This window comes from Hippoglossus stenolepis, chromosome 4, assembly GCF_022539355.2.
Source record: "Hippoglossus stenolepis isolate QCI-W04-F060 chromosome 4, HSTE1.2, whole genome shotgun sequence".
NCBI classification, from domain to species: domain Eukaryota; kingdom Metazoa; phylum Chordata; class Actinopteri; order Pleuronectiformes; family Pleuronectidae; genus Hippoglossus; species Hippoglossus stenolepis.
This window is the reverse complement of record NC_061486.1, coordinates 27,008,866-27,022,221: the sequence shown is the minus strand read 5'-3', so window position 1 is coordinate 27,022,221 and position 13,356 is coordinate 27,008,866. Positions and strand designations below refer to the sequence as shown.

The following is a 13,356-nucleotide window of genomic DNA, read 5'->3' as shown; positions in this document are numbered from 1 at the left end:
TTTAACAGATAATAAATAATCTATTTAATAAATACACTGATACATGAGGGGATTAAACCTGTGGAGCGACAAGGTTTCCCCAGCATTGTTTTAAACATAGAAGAACACCCCGGCTGGTTATAAAACGTCTGAGTCATGTCAAGTAAACAGGTTGTACCAGAGTGGACGGTTTCTCCCTGTACTGGTTTGACGACACAGGGGTTGGCTGCTCCACCCTCTGTGAAGACAAGGAGCCCTGTCTTCACCTTGCACATGAACTAATGCTCAAGCTGGGATCACTGATACTCTGGCAGCACCTGTAACCTTATTACTTTATTCGTCTGATACCACATACAATCACATGTCAGGCTCTTTAGTGTCTTTGAATGATGAGACCTTGAAAATGGGGTTACGTCCACTCAGTCAAATGTCAATGTTGAGACGACAGTAAAATAAGAAAAATGTTCACAAACTTAAAAAAATACTTCAGTCAGTAACACATAAATTAGTAATATAAAGTTATATTAACACAATTGATAACTTTGATTCAAAAGAAAAAGATTTGTGTGTCACCAATTGAATTAATTGTGTGTCTGTGTTTGTAAACAGGATTATAGAACTCCTGTGAAGTGTTCTTTTATATAAAGCCTTTATATAAAATAATATTATCTTAATGAATCCTTTGAAGTGTTCTTTTATGAACTTTCAAGTTCCTGATGTTTAATAATGATTAACCATGTGCACGTGAACGCAGCATGAAGTTACCTGAAACTAAAGGTGGGTGTGTCCCCCTGAGTCTAAGCCCCGCCCCTCCGCTCACTGAGCCGGTATTGTCAGGAAGTGGAGTCCGGCTGACAGACACCGTCCAGCGGCCAGTGGAGCTCCGTGATCCGAGTTAAAGTCTCTTGTTCTGGGCTTCGACACCGTCAACATGCTAATTACTGAATAGTGAGTATCACAACTTCGTTTTGTATCAGCTACAAGAGAGAAACGAGCCTTTTCACTGTGGTTTACCTTTTCAAACTATTCACCACTAAAGACAGGTGGACTGGGAAATGCTACCGTTCTACCTGAGCTCTTCCTCACCTTGCGTGGTTTGTTTACGTGGAGCGCTCATCAGAACTCCTTTGAAATGTCAAGCGATTTAAAGATTATCTTCATTTTGAGCAATATTACCCACATGCTGTAGTTAAGTAAATTAGTATTTGCGTTTATGTCAATTCGGCAAGGATAGGTTTACCTTTCTATTGGAATAACCGGTGGCACTTGGTTAAATCGTTTTGACAGCTAAGTGAACCGTGTGAGGAGGAAATCATGGGTGTGATCAACTGCCATTTCCATTCTCTTTATTTGTTCTTTGAGGCACTGAGGTGGAGAATTCCTTTGAAGTGTGCAGAAAAGATACAAATGCCAGTAAATGTGTTTTGAAAAATCCCCCTGAAGTTCGAAAATGTGTGCCACGAACTTGGGGTCATTGAGCTTGGTAAATATCAGGTATCTTGGTATTCTTCTTTCTTCTGTTTATTGGCGTTTTATCGGCGGTGGCAACCAATGTCAAGGTGCGTTACCACCACCCACTGTCTGGATCAGCCTCTTCTTCCTGACTGCTCCCAGAGTCAAGATCTGAACTTTACCTCCTCTTCTCTCCACGTTTTTCTTCTTTGGGATTTAAGTCAGAAAAATAACAAACCTGCCTTTGATCAAAATAAGTGAATGAATTAGCAGCCGATTCAAAATTACATAAAACTACACCCTTGTAACTCCTGAGCCAGGCGGTTTGGACAGCCCTGCCTGATGCACATCATTGCTGGAACATCATTCAGTGGCTGACTGTCATATGATCACGGTGCAAAGTCCATGAGAACGAGTCAGCCATGATTAATTATAGGGCTTCGGATGATTCTCCTGTGTCTCCAAAATTTAACTGGACCCTTCTGGTGAGACATTATGGCTGTGCTGTGTAAACGGTGCAGGGTAACATAACATACACAGTATCCTTTTCACCACACCAGCCTTCAAGTTCATGCTTGGGAGCCTCCTCTCTCACTCTGATCTGTTGTAATGAAATATTCAGGCCCTGCAAGACTGGCAACAGGTGGCGATTAATTAGCTATTGTATGGGCTCAGGCAAGAGATGGATACACAAAGAGAACACACACACACACACACACACACACACACACACACACACACACATTGGTATCATTGCTGTTTTTGTGGCTGCATGTGCCGGCTGCAGAATGCTTGGATACATTACCAGTAAAGTTTCGATTGATTCCTGCAGAGGTGTGGTGTTAACATTACTGTCACCTCGGAATGACAGCTAACTGTCATCAACTTTGTTCCTGTTGCTTTCTCCAATGTGTTGAGCTTAAATCCACACCCTCTAGATCCGCTCTGAATGGTGAGATGTCTGGTATTTCTGTGAGTTAATACCTTTTTTCTTCTCTCTCTTGTAGCCGAATTGTCCTGCCTGTGTCAGTGGAGGAGGTAAGGACTCATTTAGTTACTCATTGTCTTAAACAGGGACAGTTCATGATAACTGATATCAATATAATATAATGTGTTCTAAAGGGCTAAAGTTCCATTCAACTTCAAATGTTTGGTAAAGCTATGTTCAGACGGTTGTGCTGCATAGAATCACTGAACCACAGAGCTTTGTATTTTTCTTCTCAATTTGTATTCTAAAAATGTTCTTTTTCTCAAGTATTTGAGGATTTGTCTTCACTTCCTCTAAATCACAACTTTCCCTGCAGGGATTTTCTCATTTTCAGTAGCAATTTCCCATCTCTCTGGTGTCAGTTGATAAATCTTATTTTTCTCTCTCAGTGACAGTAAGTACTCTGCAGTTTTCCTCCTTCCTGTGTTGCTGTTTAAAATCCTCCAGGCTGCTGATCGACATACAGTATTTCAGCATCTGATCTTACTGCCTGATTACAGGCACAGCAGAGCAGATTAGGTTTTGCACGCGCCACAATAAGTCTCAGTAGACTGCCTTTAGATGCCCTTGCAGTTGCAACACTTAACTGTAGCTTCATATCAGGTCCAGAATTTATTTAGTTGGCAGCGAGAGCAGTTTCTGCCTCTTCACCTTCCACCTCGTTAGCCCTGCAAAGGATGTTGTTTTCACCCCCGTCCGTTTATTTGTTTGTAAGAACGATTACACAAAAACTACTGGAACTGGGAACTGATATCTATTAGTGTGTGAAATTTGGTGCAGCTTGATTGAATTTAATCAAGCTGCACCAAATTTGGGCCAGATTTAATTTAATTTAATTTAATTTAATTTACTTGATGGAGGTATGTGCTTTGCTGCCATCTAATTAGATTTGTGATCTATGGGAAAACTATCAACCCCTTCGCTTTAATATAATGGCCAATGCTTGATTCCGGTTATAATCGAAATCTTCCATACAACACTAAACTGTTGTTTTTCCATAACTTCACTGCGAGCAGTAACCAGGATTTCACTCACCCACATAATCACAGTTTGGTGAATGAGCTTTTCCTCTGCTCCGTTTAAGATGTTTTTTTCTGAATTCCTGTGTTGTTGAGAGATCAAGTGGAACCATTATAGCATCTTGAGCTGGATTAGAAATGAATGGAATAGGTGTGTGCTGTGTAATCTGAGTATGCCGTCATAAATGATGACGCAACAGGATTTGAAAACAATTCAGGGTGAGTTACTTAAAACAACAGGTCGCAGGATAACAAAACAATGTGTGCATCGCAATTACATTACAATTTCTAATGTAATAAATGGGAAGTTTTGTAATGTATTACTTTTAGTCAGAGATATTTTTATTTTATTTTATATTTGTAGAATCAGAGGTATTTGCGAAAACCATTGAACATGGAAATTTAGATTTAGAGGCAAATTATTTTCATTTGTCTTTTATTTTATTTTGTCGATTACACTTCAGTAAAATATGTTTTTATTTAGTTTGACAATTATCGAAACACAATTTGACTTTCTTCAGGTGGAGTCACACTGTTTCAAGTCTCTAAACAAGGTTACTCAAGCTGCTCCGCAGTTCCTCTGTATTTTCTCCGGAGGGGGGGAAGTTGATGAGGCTAAACAGATACGAACATATAAAAAAACCCACAAAAAATAAAACAAATATCTAAAATGTTGCCTTCCATGATTTAGACCGATTACTTTCGGATATTTAATAGAGAAAACCATTCACTGGTTTAAAGGGGATTCCAGTGATTTGGGACTGGGTTTCCATGAAGTTAGGAGTCACAACAAATGAAAACCCCCCCAAATACACTTTTAACGAATTTTAACGCTTAAGACGTAATAACCCTGATGACATCATAACCACACCCTCTGGATAAATGTATTAAACTTGACAAAGCACCTTCAGAACCAGAGCAGATACTTATTTAACTGTTTCCTCAGACTCATGACAGGTGGACTAAACTTGATGTGTAGAATCAGTAAACAGATCCTTTTTAAATAAAGAAAAAGGCCCATTAATAGATGTAAATATAGTTGTTGGTTACGGCCCTGATTAATTGAACGTGTAGCAGAAAGCATGTAGGTTTTCATTTGTTGTTCTAATATATAATTAAATTACATATATGAAGTGCAAAGTTACTGCATAGTTACTTTGCAGCTATGTATGGAAAGACTGGTGGACAGTTAAGGCTTTAAACACGTTTCAACAAGCAGACACACAGTCGAGTCATGCTGACGGTTATTTACATGTGACTGAAATGCTACAGTTGTTTGTTTTCCCATTAATTATAACACAATTATTAATCAGGAACATGTTTATTCATAGGCCGCACACCTTGTTTGTGTCGGTGATTCCCTTGTTCTGAACCAGCAGGTTCACAGGTTTCTGCTGATAAAACTGCCTCAACATGTTTTTTTCCAGTATTCGTGACGACCTCCGCTCAGGTTCAGCCAGTTTTTGTTGTTCACAGCCGAAATTCGTCTTTCCGAGCTGCTCTTAAAGGTCGGTAATTACATCTTGACAAAGGGAAGACGTACTGGTTCTTCACGACGAGTCACATTTTTGAGTTCATGCTCAAGTGGCAGGGCTGAGCATCCCACAGCTACCAGAACAGGTTGCTAGCCTGAAGCACTGTTTCTGAGGAGAACAACATTTTTGGGCAGGTCAACTGCAAACGGTAGCACAGGTTTTAACGTCTCTTAAGCTTTCACACAAATCCACACAGTTTCAGTGTTGAATAAAACAAACTTTCCACAAGTATATAGAGTATCCAGCCACCTCGAAAACATTGTAAACAAGGGGGATCCTGGCAAGACGATTGGCCGTAGTGGCTTCTTCAGTCTAACACCACTACTCTATTATACTGTATCACTGATCATATTTCAATAAGTTTGCCCTCACAATTGTTAACATGTAGTGAATTCATGTAAAGGCCTGTTTGACATTTTCAAACCACATCTATTCCTGATTGATCAGAAGATTTGTAATCAAGAATAATTAGACATTATTTATTATTACGAGAAGTAAGCAGGTTTAATCTAATAAGGAACATTCACTTTGTTTCACACAAAGCAGGAGAAAATGAAGGTCGGCAAAAAGTTTCGTACACAAGTTGCAGACGTCATCACATTTTACAATTCTCTTTAAATTATTGTTTTTTAATGTCACTTGCAAACTGCACGTCCATCTATAACAAGCACCTAGCAGGACATAACCTCTCAGCTTGCGCACACACAAAATGAAACACACACACCAGGACACTCCCAAGTAGCCAGGCTGGCAGCACCGGTCATGTGAGTCACTCTTTCCAGTGTCACAACACATGCGCCTGAGTCAGGAAGAGCTTGAACTGTGGGGGGTGGAGGAGGAAGACGAAGAGGAAGAGAGAAGGGAAAGCTTACTCTGCAGTTTTTTAATGCTGAAGTCTGTGTCTGTGATAAAGGAAAATGGTTAACTCACGGTCATTCACATGAAATGCTGAACAGGGCACAGAGGAATTCTTACAACCAGCTCTTGGAATGTGTCTTTCCATCTTGTCGTGTCACCCTTTGGGTCGTTATTGTATCATTTGAAGTTACATAATACCTTCACCAAAATCTCTCCAATGTGTGAGCTGCTCTGCGTACTAAGGCTAAAGCTAATGTAGAAGCTAGTGAGGTGTTTCGTTATGGAATCAGTCACTTTTAGTTTATCAAGTTGGTATAATGTTGTCAAATAAATAAAATACCATCAGGCTACCTTTTCATATGAGGAAATCGTAAGCATCAAATTCAATATTTGGCCACTTGGGGCAGCAGAACAAGCTGTAAACAGAGTTTATCAGCGCGACATAGCTGAAAATGAGAACAGAAGTCATGGCCCATCTCACCAAAAACAATGAGCTGAAAGATACTGAAAGGAATTATTGATGAACCTCTTTCACACCACACGTCTACACATTAACATGACCTAATATCATTAGTTTCACCTGGATTTTTCTTGCAATGAAAAGTGAGAGGGTGCGCTGTGAAAAAGATCTAACACATGACAAGGTGAATACTGATACTGAACTTTTGGGGCTGATTTTAAGTGAGTAAAATGTACAATCCAGTTCTATCACCAACAAATGTTCATTTCGGGCCGATATGTCATATTAAAGCCTTTAGGCCGATTCCAACGACGTTCCAATATTATCGTGCAGCCCTAATTACGATATCTATGTATTGACTGAAAAATTTCACATAAACTTGGAAATAATCAAAGTTTGAAGATTCTGAAACATTTAACAACAAGTTATGTAAAATAATGACGGAATATTTCAGACTGTGCACTGTTTTGTCATATTGAAGAAATGTGGGGCATTCACAGGCTTAACTCCTTTTGTCCAAGAGGTTGAAGCACCAGCACATAATTTAGGGGAGATTAAAATAATTAAATTCATTATTGAATAAAAGTGTCTGTAAACAAAAATAACCACAGGTTCCTCTTTTCTCCCTCCAGTACCAAGTGGGCCAGCTGTACGCAGTAGCTCAGGCCAGTAAGGATGAGACGGGCGGAGGAGAAGGCGTGCAGGTGTTTGAAAATGAGCCCTATGAGAAGGATGGGGAGAAGGGACAGTACACTAAGAAGATCTACCACCTGCAGAGGTTGGCTGTGCACTTCATATCTCACTATACACTGATTAAGGCTTAAAGGTTTGGTTGGCTACACTTTGACAATATCAGGGTTTCCCCTACATTTGCAGATACCAAATTATTGCTGCCGCTGCTTCAGGATCAGTTCATCTTCCACAGACATGGCCCGCCCCGCTGCAGAAATAGTTTCTTAGGGGAAGCACTGAATACCGATACATCCCATCCCTACGCCCTCTTGTCAAAGCCACACCCCGAAAACACATGACTTTGCACTGACAACTGCTAGAAGACGACTTCGCCGTGACTCTCTCACTAACTTCGGCTGTTGTCTCTGCTTCAGCGGCTTATGTCTCTCCGACTGAAGAGTCTGGTCATGTGCAGTGAGATCACAGGCAGGTCCGTTCATGACAGACCGGTACAGCAGCCAATCATTTCAATCCGATCGAATGAAATGATTGGCTGATGTACTCATTGATCATTGAGATACTATCAAGGACCTCAGACACCGGCTTTTTTTATTTGTCAACTTTATTTATTGATGGCTGTCGGGACGTGAAGAGGTTTTCCACAGATGAGATAAAAAGTGTTTCAGAAACAACCTTTAAGAAGTTGTATGAAAGCAATTCTGTTTAGCTATAAAATCATACCTAATATGTATCTGTGGTGATGTGTGTGTGTGTGTGTGTGTGTGTGTGTTTTTTTCATGCTTTCTGTTTGTGACTCTGCAGTAAAGTGCCAGCTATCATCCGCGCATTAGCTCCGCATGGTTCTCTGGAGATTCATGAGGAGGCCTGGAACGCATATCCTTACTGCAAAACCAGTGAGTCCCCACACACACGTACCATGTTGACTGAGGGTTAATAATTTAACACTGCTTTTAAGTTAGTCAGCATCTCGTCCCCAGTCAACACCAGCGGTTTTTGGTGACCTTGCACAGTTACACTGTGTGCGTTGTGGAATGTCTCAGCTGACAACCTTGATGCTTTGAATCTGTATATCAGCTAAAACCTTGTCTCTCCTTCTCTTTCTGATCCACCCCCCTCTCCATCATGGTCCAACCTTTCTTCTGATGCAGTCCTTACAGTAAGTATTCTTAAATGAAAGTTAAAATCAAATTAAACTTTCTACATTTGTTTTTGCATTTAACTGTTTATTTTAAGTATGGGCCCATTTAGAGATGAACCATGTGAAAATTATTTTTACGATTATTGTGAACATAATTATCACGGTTATCGGTATTATTATTGTTAAAATGTCCCAAAAACCTTTTTTATTCCTGAAACACAAAATGAAGTTATTTCACTAAGTATTGTATTTGAATAATATATTCATTATTAGTAGAAATAACACAGCACCAACATCATATAAAATGGGCCACATTAAAATTTAAGGAATATCATGATAACTGCTGCTCAGTGTGAGAATGCATTTTACGTCATTTAGTTGAGTTTGTCTCTGAGCGGGGGAGGAGCGGAGAGGTGTAGTTGACCACTTGTTGTGTTAAGTGCAGATCCTGACCCCAAACGTCTGAAAGTCGGGACAAAGTATCACCATTTGTTAAACAAACTGTTTGATGACACTAAATGCCAGCAGTTGTTAGTCACAAAAAGGACCCTCAAAGATGCGTACGCCACTTCTCACGCAAACTTTTGGATTTATAAAAACTAACTTGACGGGAGAATATGCGTGCACTTCCACGCTAACTCTGACCCATGCGTACGGACATTTTGAAGACGGGAAAATGATGATACTGATGTGATATGGTGAATTTAAGCCAGATTATTTATCCACTTCATCATTAACATTACATCCAACAGAGTTATTTGTGCTCCCGTGACATAACTGATCCATAAGAACCTTCATTTGAAAAAGATATAAAACAAATTACAGCAAATTCCGTTCAGATACCAATTAAACAGTTGACTCATTCATATTTTTTTATAATATCTTCTAACACTGCGTGTATCATCAAGTACGACTTTAGTTTTTATATTGTCTGATGGCTCTAAATGACACTTGTGCGTAATGTTGCGTGACGGATGCACGTGAATGGAAGGATTGGGAGGAAACAAGTGTTCAGTGATCACATATATTTTTTTGTCCCATGATGATGACTGATCAGCTGATATAGATTCTATAGATCTGTGATCTTGGATCTTTGTGCAGAACTGAGTCCAGTATTACACAGACCGACCTGACAGAACCGAACCATCCCACTACACACCCTCTGGTTTATTAGCCGACAGGTCTGTGTGTGGTATGATTTAACACTGTATAATATTAACCTTTCTATGTAGAGGTTCTTTTAATCATTAAAAATATATAATTCTGTTAAAAAAAATTATTGGGGATATCACAGCTGTCTCTGAATTTAATAATCTCGCAGTTTTGGATGCTCAAAATACGTACAGGCGATACAAGTTCCCTCACATTCAGTGTGAAGCAATATATATATTTTTAATTATCGTTCTTTCTATTGTCACTTTTTTGCATACGTCATTTACAGCTTTTTTGCACACGTACACTTTTAGTATGAATCCCACGCACTGTTTTATACTGTATATTAGGATCCAGAGCACTAGCAGCAGAGTCACTGCCTACTGCTCCCTCCAGCATGTTTTTACTACACACAACAAACCCACGTTGATTGCTGCCTGTGTCTTGGAGACTTGCTAACTTTAGTCTATGCTGGTTCAGTAACCAACCGGAGGGTCACCGGTTCAATCCCAATCTCCCCCATTGCATGTACCGAATTGTCTTGAGGCAAGATTGTGGGGCAAACAGTTATTTCACACTGCTAACACATTATTGCTGAATTAGTGTTGACTTGAAGGCCTGTTGAGTTCAGCTGTGACTTAGATATGACCTTTGTCCTGTTGCACACTGGGTCTCAGGGACAGAGAAGTAATAAAGCTGATGAATGGGCGCATTAAAAAGAGAACTGAAGCAGACAAATAAAAGTAACTCAAAAGTTACGATTCCTTTTTAACTAGTTACTTTTTGATGCAGATATTGATAATGTAACGATTCCAGCATTGTTGTGGATGGATGTATCATGTATCTCTCCCATGTTCACAGAATCCCTGGATGGGAGAACAATTCCGGATCGAGATTGCGACGTGGCACAAGCCTGATATGGGAGATCAGGACAATGTAAGTCTTGTAACTTGGAATAACTAGTAACCAGTTGTGGTCATAATTTACCCACCATATATACGTTAGCATTAACACTGTTTAATCGAGGATAACTATTTGGCATCAAACTTCATTCCTTCACTCGCCAAGAACTGTAGTCAGTTGTTAATTTTTCTGCTGCTTTGCTTCTATTTTTATCACACCTTTGCTCTTACGAATAAAATAAAGCAGAATTAGCATCATAAAACTTTAATACATTTATAATGACTGACTTGTTATTTAAAGAGCTGCTAATCAAATTTAAAGTCATAGAGGGTTTGAATCCTTGATTTTCAATCTTGGTGGTGGGTGACAGTGTTGTTTATATTTAAGTCCAGGATTGGGTCTTCTTGCACAGGCAGCAGGTGAAATGAAGCTAAATAGGTTGAAATTCACAACTATTTCTGCACACTTTCATGCTTTCCAGATGAATTATGAATATAACATATATATATAATCAAGCTCCCAGGCTTTAGTGCATTAGTGGTTCGATCCCTGTTCAGTACTGTGGGTCAATTTCAACCAGTCTCAGCTGTACATGGTGTTTAGTGAATGTTAGTGAGCTGATGAGCGAAACTAAGCAAGTGATAGTTAACAGAAAACATGAAGTGTGTGTGTATGTTTTTACCCAGAAACTGAACAAACTTGTTTTTCTTTGCCTTGCTGCAGGTACATGGAATTGAAAATGCCGAACGGGAAATAGTTTACATTGACATAGCTGATAGAAAGGACATAAATCAAGGTGTAAGTTAAAACAAAAATTGCATGTGTTTTAGAAATGAGCAGAGATCAGTTTTTTCCCTGATGGATATTTGATTCAAATGAACGAAACATTTAGTGTAATTGACGTGCTGCTTATTATGTTGCTTCATATTTGTCATAGCTATGATGCATGTCATTGTTGTACTCATCCTCATTCTTTAGGACTACAAACCAGAACTTGACCCAGCCATCTTTAAGTCAGAGAAGACAGGTAGAGGACCTCTTGGCCCTAACTGGAAGGTACTACTCCTCACTGTGGCTAGTTAAATAAATAAATGAAAATATGATTTTAAAGGCCTGGATCTGTGTTTTATGTGATCTGTGCATCTGTGCCTTTGCAGAAAGAGCTCGCTAACAACTCCAACTGTCCGCATATGTGTGCCTACAAGCTAGTCACCGTTAAATGCAAATGGCGTGGATTACAGACCAAGCTGGAGAAAACAATTCAAAAGGTACAACATTGTTGTTTGTTTTATCAGTATGGCATTTTTGATACCTACTGCTTTTTGTGACCATTATATGCAGCTCTGCACAGAGGACGTGTTTTGCTTTGAACTGAAATACCACACTACTATTTCTCTGGAGTGTTCTCACGCTGTCTTTCTGTCCTCTGTCCAGATGGAGCGCCGTATTTTCGCCAACTTCCACAGACAGCTGTTCTGCTGGATCGACAAATGGATCGACCTGTCCATGGATGACATCCGACGAATGGAGGATGAGACAAAGAAAGAGCTGGATAATGTGAGTGAGCATATTAAACTGTACACTGCACGACTCAAAACCCAAACACTTTCTTATTATAGCACAATGAGTCGTTGCATTGATATATCACAAAAAGGTCCTGTCAGGGACTAACAACTGTAGATCAGTTACATCACATGACTGATGTAGATATTTTCATGTAATGTGAATATCGACAGTTTTTTCTGAGTGTGTGTGTGTGTGTGTGTGTGTGTGTGTGTGCGTGTGCGTGTGCGTGTGCTTGTACATTCTGTTCGTGACTTTTTATGCTAGAACAGTCATATTGGATTGCATCAGATTATACAGGTGGACCTAATAAATTGGACACTGAATATATGTTTTATGTATGTAGCTCATAACATTTATGCTTTTTTTCCATGTCATAGTTGAGGGCCGGTGATGAAGTTAAAGGCATGGCAGTGGCAAGTGATTGCAACTGATGGATTCACCCAGTGAGTATTTTACTATTGTTTTGGATCAATTTAACTGTTGAACAGGAATAAGACAGTTGATTTTTTTTTCTCTCTCTCGTCAGGCGCTTCTCTGATACAGGAAGATTTGACTTCCTTCAACAAACTCAATCTACTCACCTCGGACACTGGACCTAGACCAGCATGATGGGCATAGTCAAGAATATAACACTTATATCCTAATAAAATTTGCTCTTAATAAGAGCTGATTATTGTAAAACATTTGTTTGTATTTATGTACTGCATTTGTGAAACCAGTTTTGGGGATGTAAGATTCTTGCTTATGCCTATTCGGTCCTCTTAAATTTGAAAACACTGGGGAAGACGTGTGGTTTGTGTCTAAAGCAACATATCTGATTAACTGTTCTCGTGTGCTTTTTTTAATGGAATATATTTGGGCTTTGTTCTTTCCCTTGATTTTGTATTTTCCAGTTGTTTCCAATTGTTTACTTTCCAGAACAAGATAAATGTTCAAAAAGAAAAACTCCAATGTTATTTTGTATTGTACAATTGACATACACAGAATAGGACTGACTACAAATAGAATAGGCTCTGGAGCGTTTACCAAATTTCTCCCCTAATCACATATTGTTTTTTTTTTAAATCATCAAACTGGAAATTCATCCTGGCGTCGTGTCTGGAGGCCAAACTATAACATATGAGGTATTTACATGGGAAAGACCTCATCAGAGAAATTTCAATAATACTCTATAGTCTAATTTGGTCTGGTGGTTGGTTTAACCTCACACAAAGATTACAACTGCTGTTTTTTGATTACAGCTTTAAGCTCTGACTCTGTGCTTGTATTTTGTCAGAAAAACCTGAAGCTTGAGCATTTTCCTAAATGCCTAACTGTCTTGATAACTTAAAACTGGATAACTTCTCTATAACGTCAAACCTTTGTCCTGGGCTGTCATTGTAATTGTCTGGATTTTGATGTTTTAATATCGATCCAATTACAATGTGTATTAAAGACAATTTATTTCTTGATTGTACATTTTTCTGCTGTTGTAAAAAATGGTCTAGTGAGCCATTACCAATACATGAACATCCATGAAAAACACGACCCCACCCAACAACTTATAACACTTGGTCCTTCAGAATAAAAGCATAACCACAAGCCTTTAGAGACTCGAAACGGAATACGGCATT

At 39.2% G+C, this 13,356-nt stretch overlaps 1 protein-coding gene across 1 annotated transcript; it reads left to right on the top strand.

Annotated features, from left to right (window-relative positions):
* Positions 1–782: 782 nt before the first annotated feature.
* Positions 783–13,192, top strand: LOC118105929 (phosphatidylinositol transfer protein alpha isoform). Its single transcript, XM_035153980.2, has 12 exons — positions 783–927; positions 2,439–2,469; positions 6,924–7,069; positions 7,786–7,877; positions 8,133–8,140; positions 10,136–10,210; positions 10,901–10,975; positions 11,156–11,233; positions 11,335–11,445; positions 11,612–11,734; positions 12,121–12,186; positions 12,270–13,192. The coding sequence occupies exons 1-11, from the start codon at positions 911–913 to the stop codon at positions 12,172–12,174; spliced, it is 810 nt and encodes a 269-aa protein (XP_035009871.1). The 5' UTR covers positions 783–910; the 3' UTR covers positions 12,175–12,186; positions 12,270–13,192.
* Positions 13,193–13,356: the final 164 nt, after the last annotated feature.

Coding starts and splice junctions, on each gene's coding strand:
- LOC118105929 (XM_035153980.2), top strand. Junction 2,470..6,923: donor TGCCTGTGTCAGTGGAGGAG/GTAAGGACTCAT, acceptor TTCTCCCTCCAG/TACCAAGTGGGCCAGCTGTA. Junction 11,234..11,334: donor CTCTTGGCCCTAACTGGAAG/GTACTACTCCTC, acceptor GTGCCTTTGCAG/AAAGAGCTCGCTAACAACTC.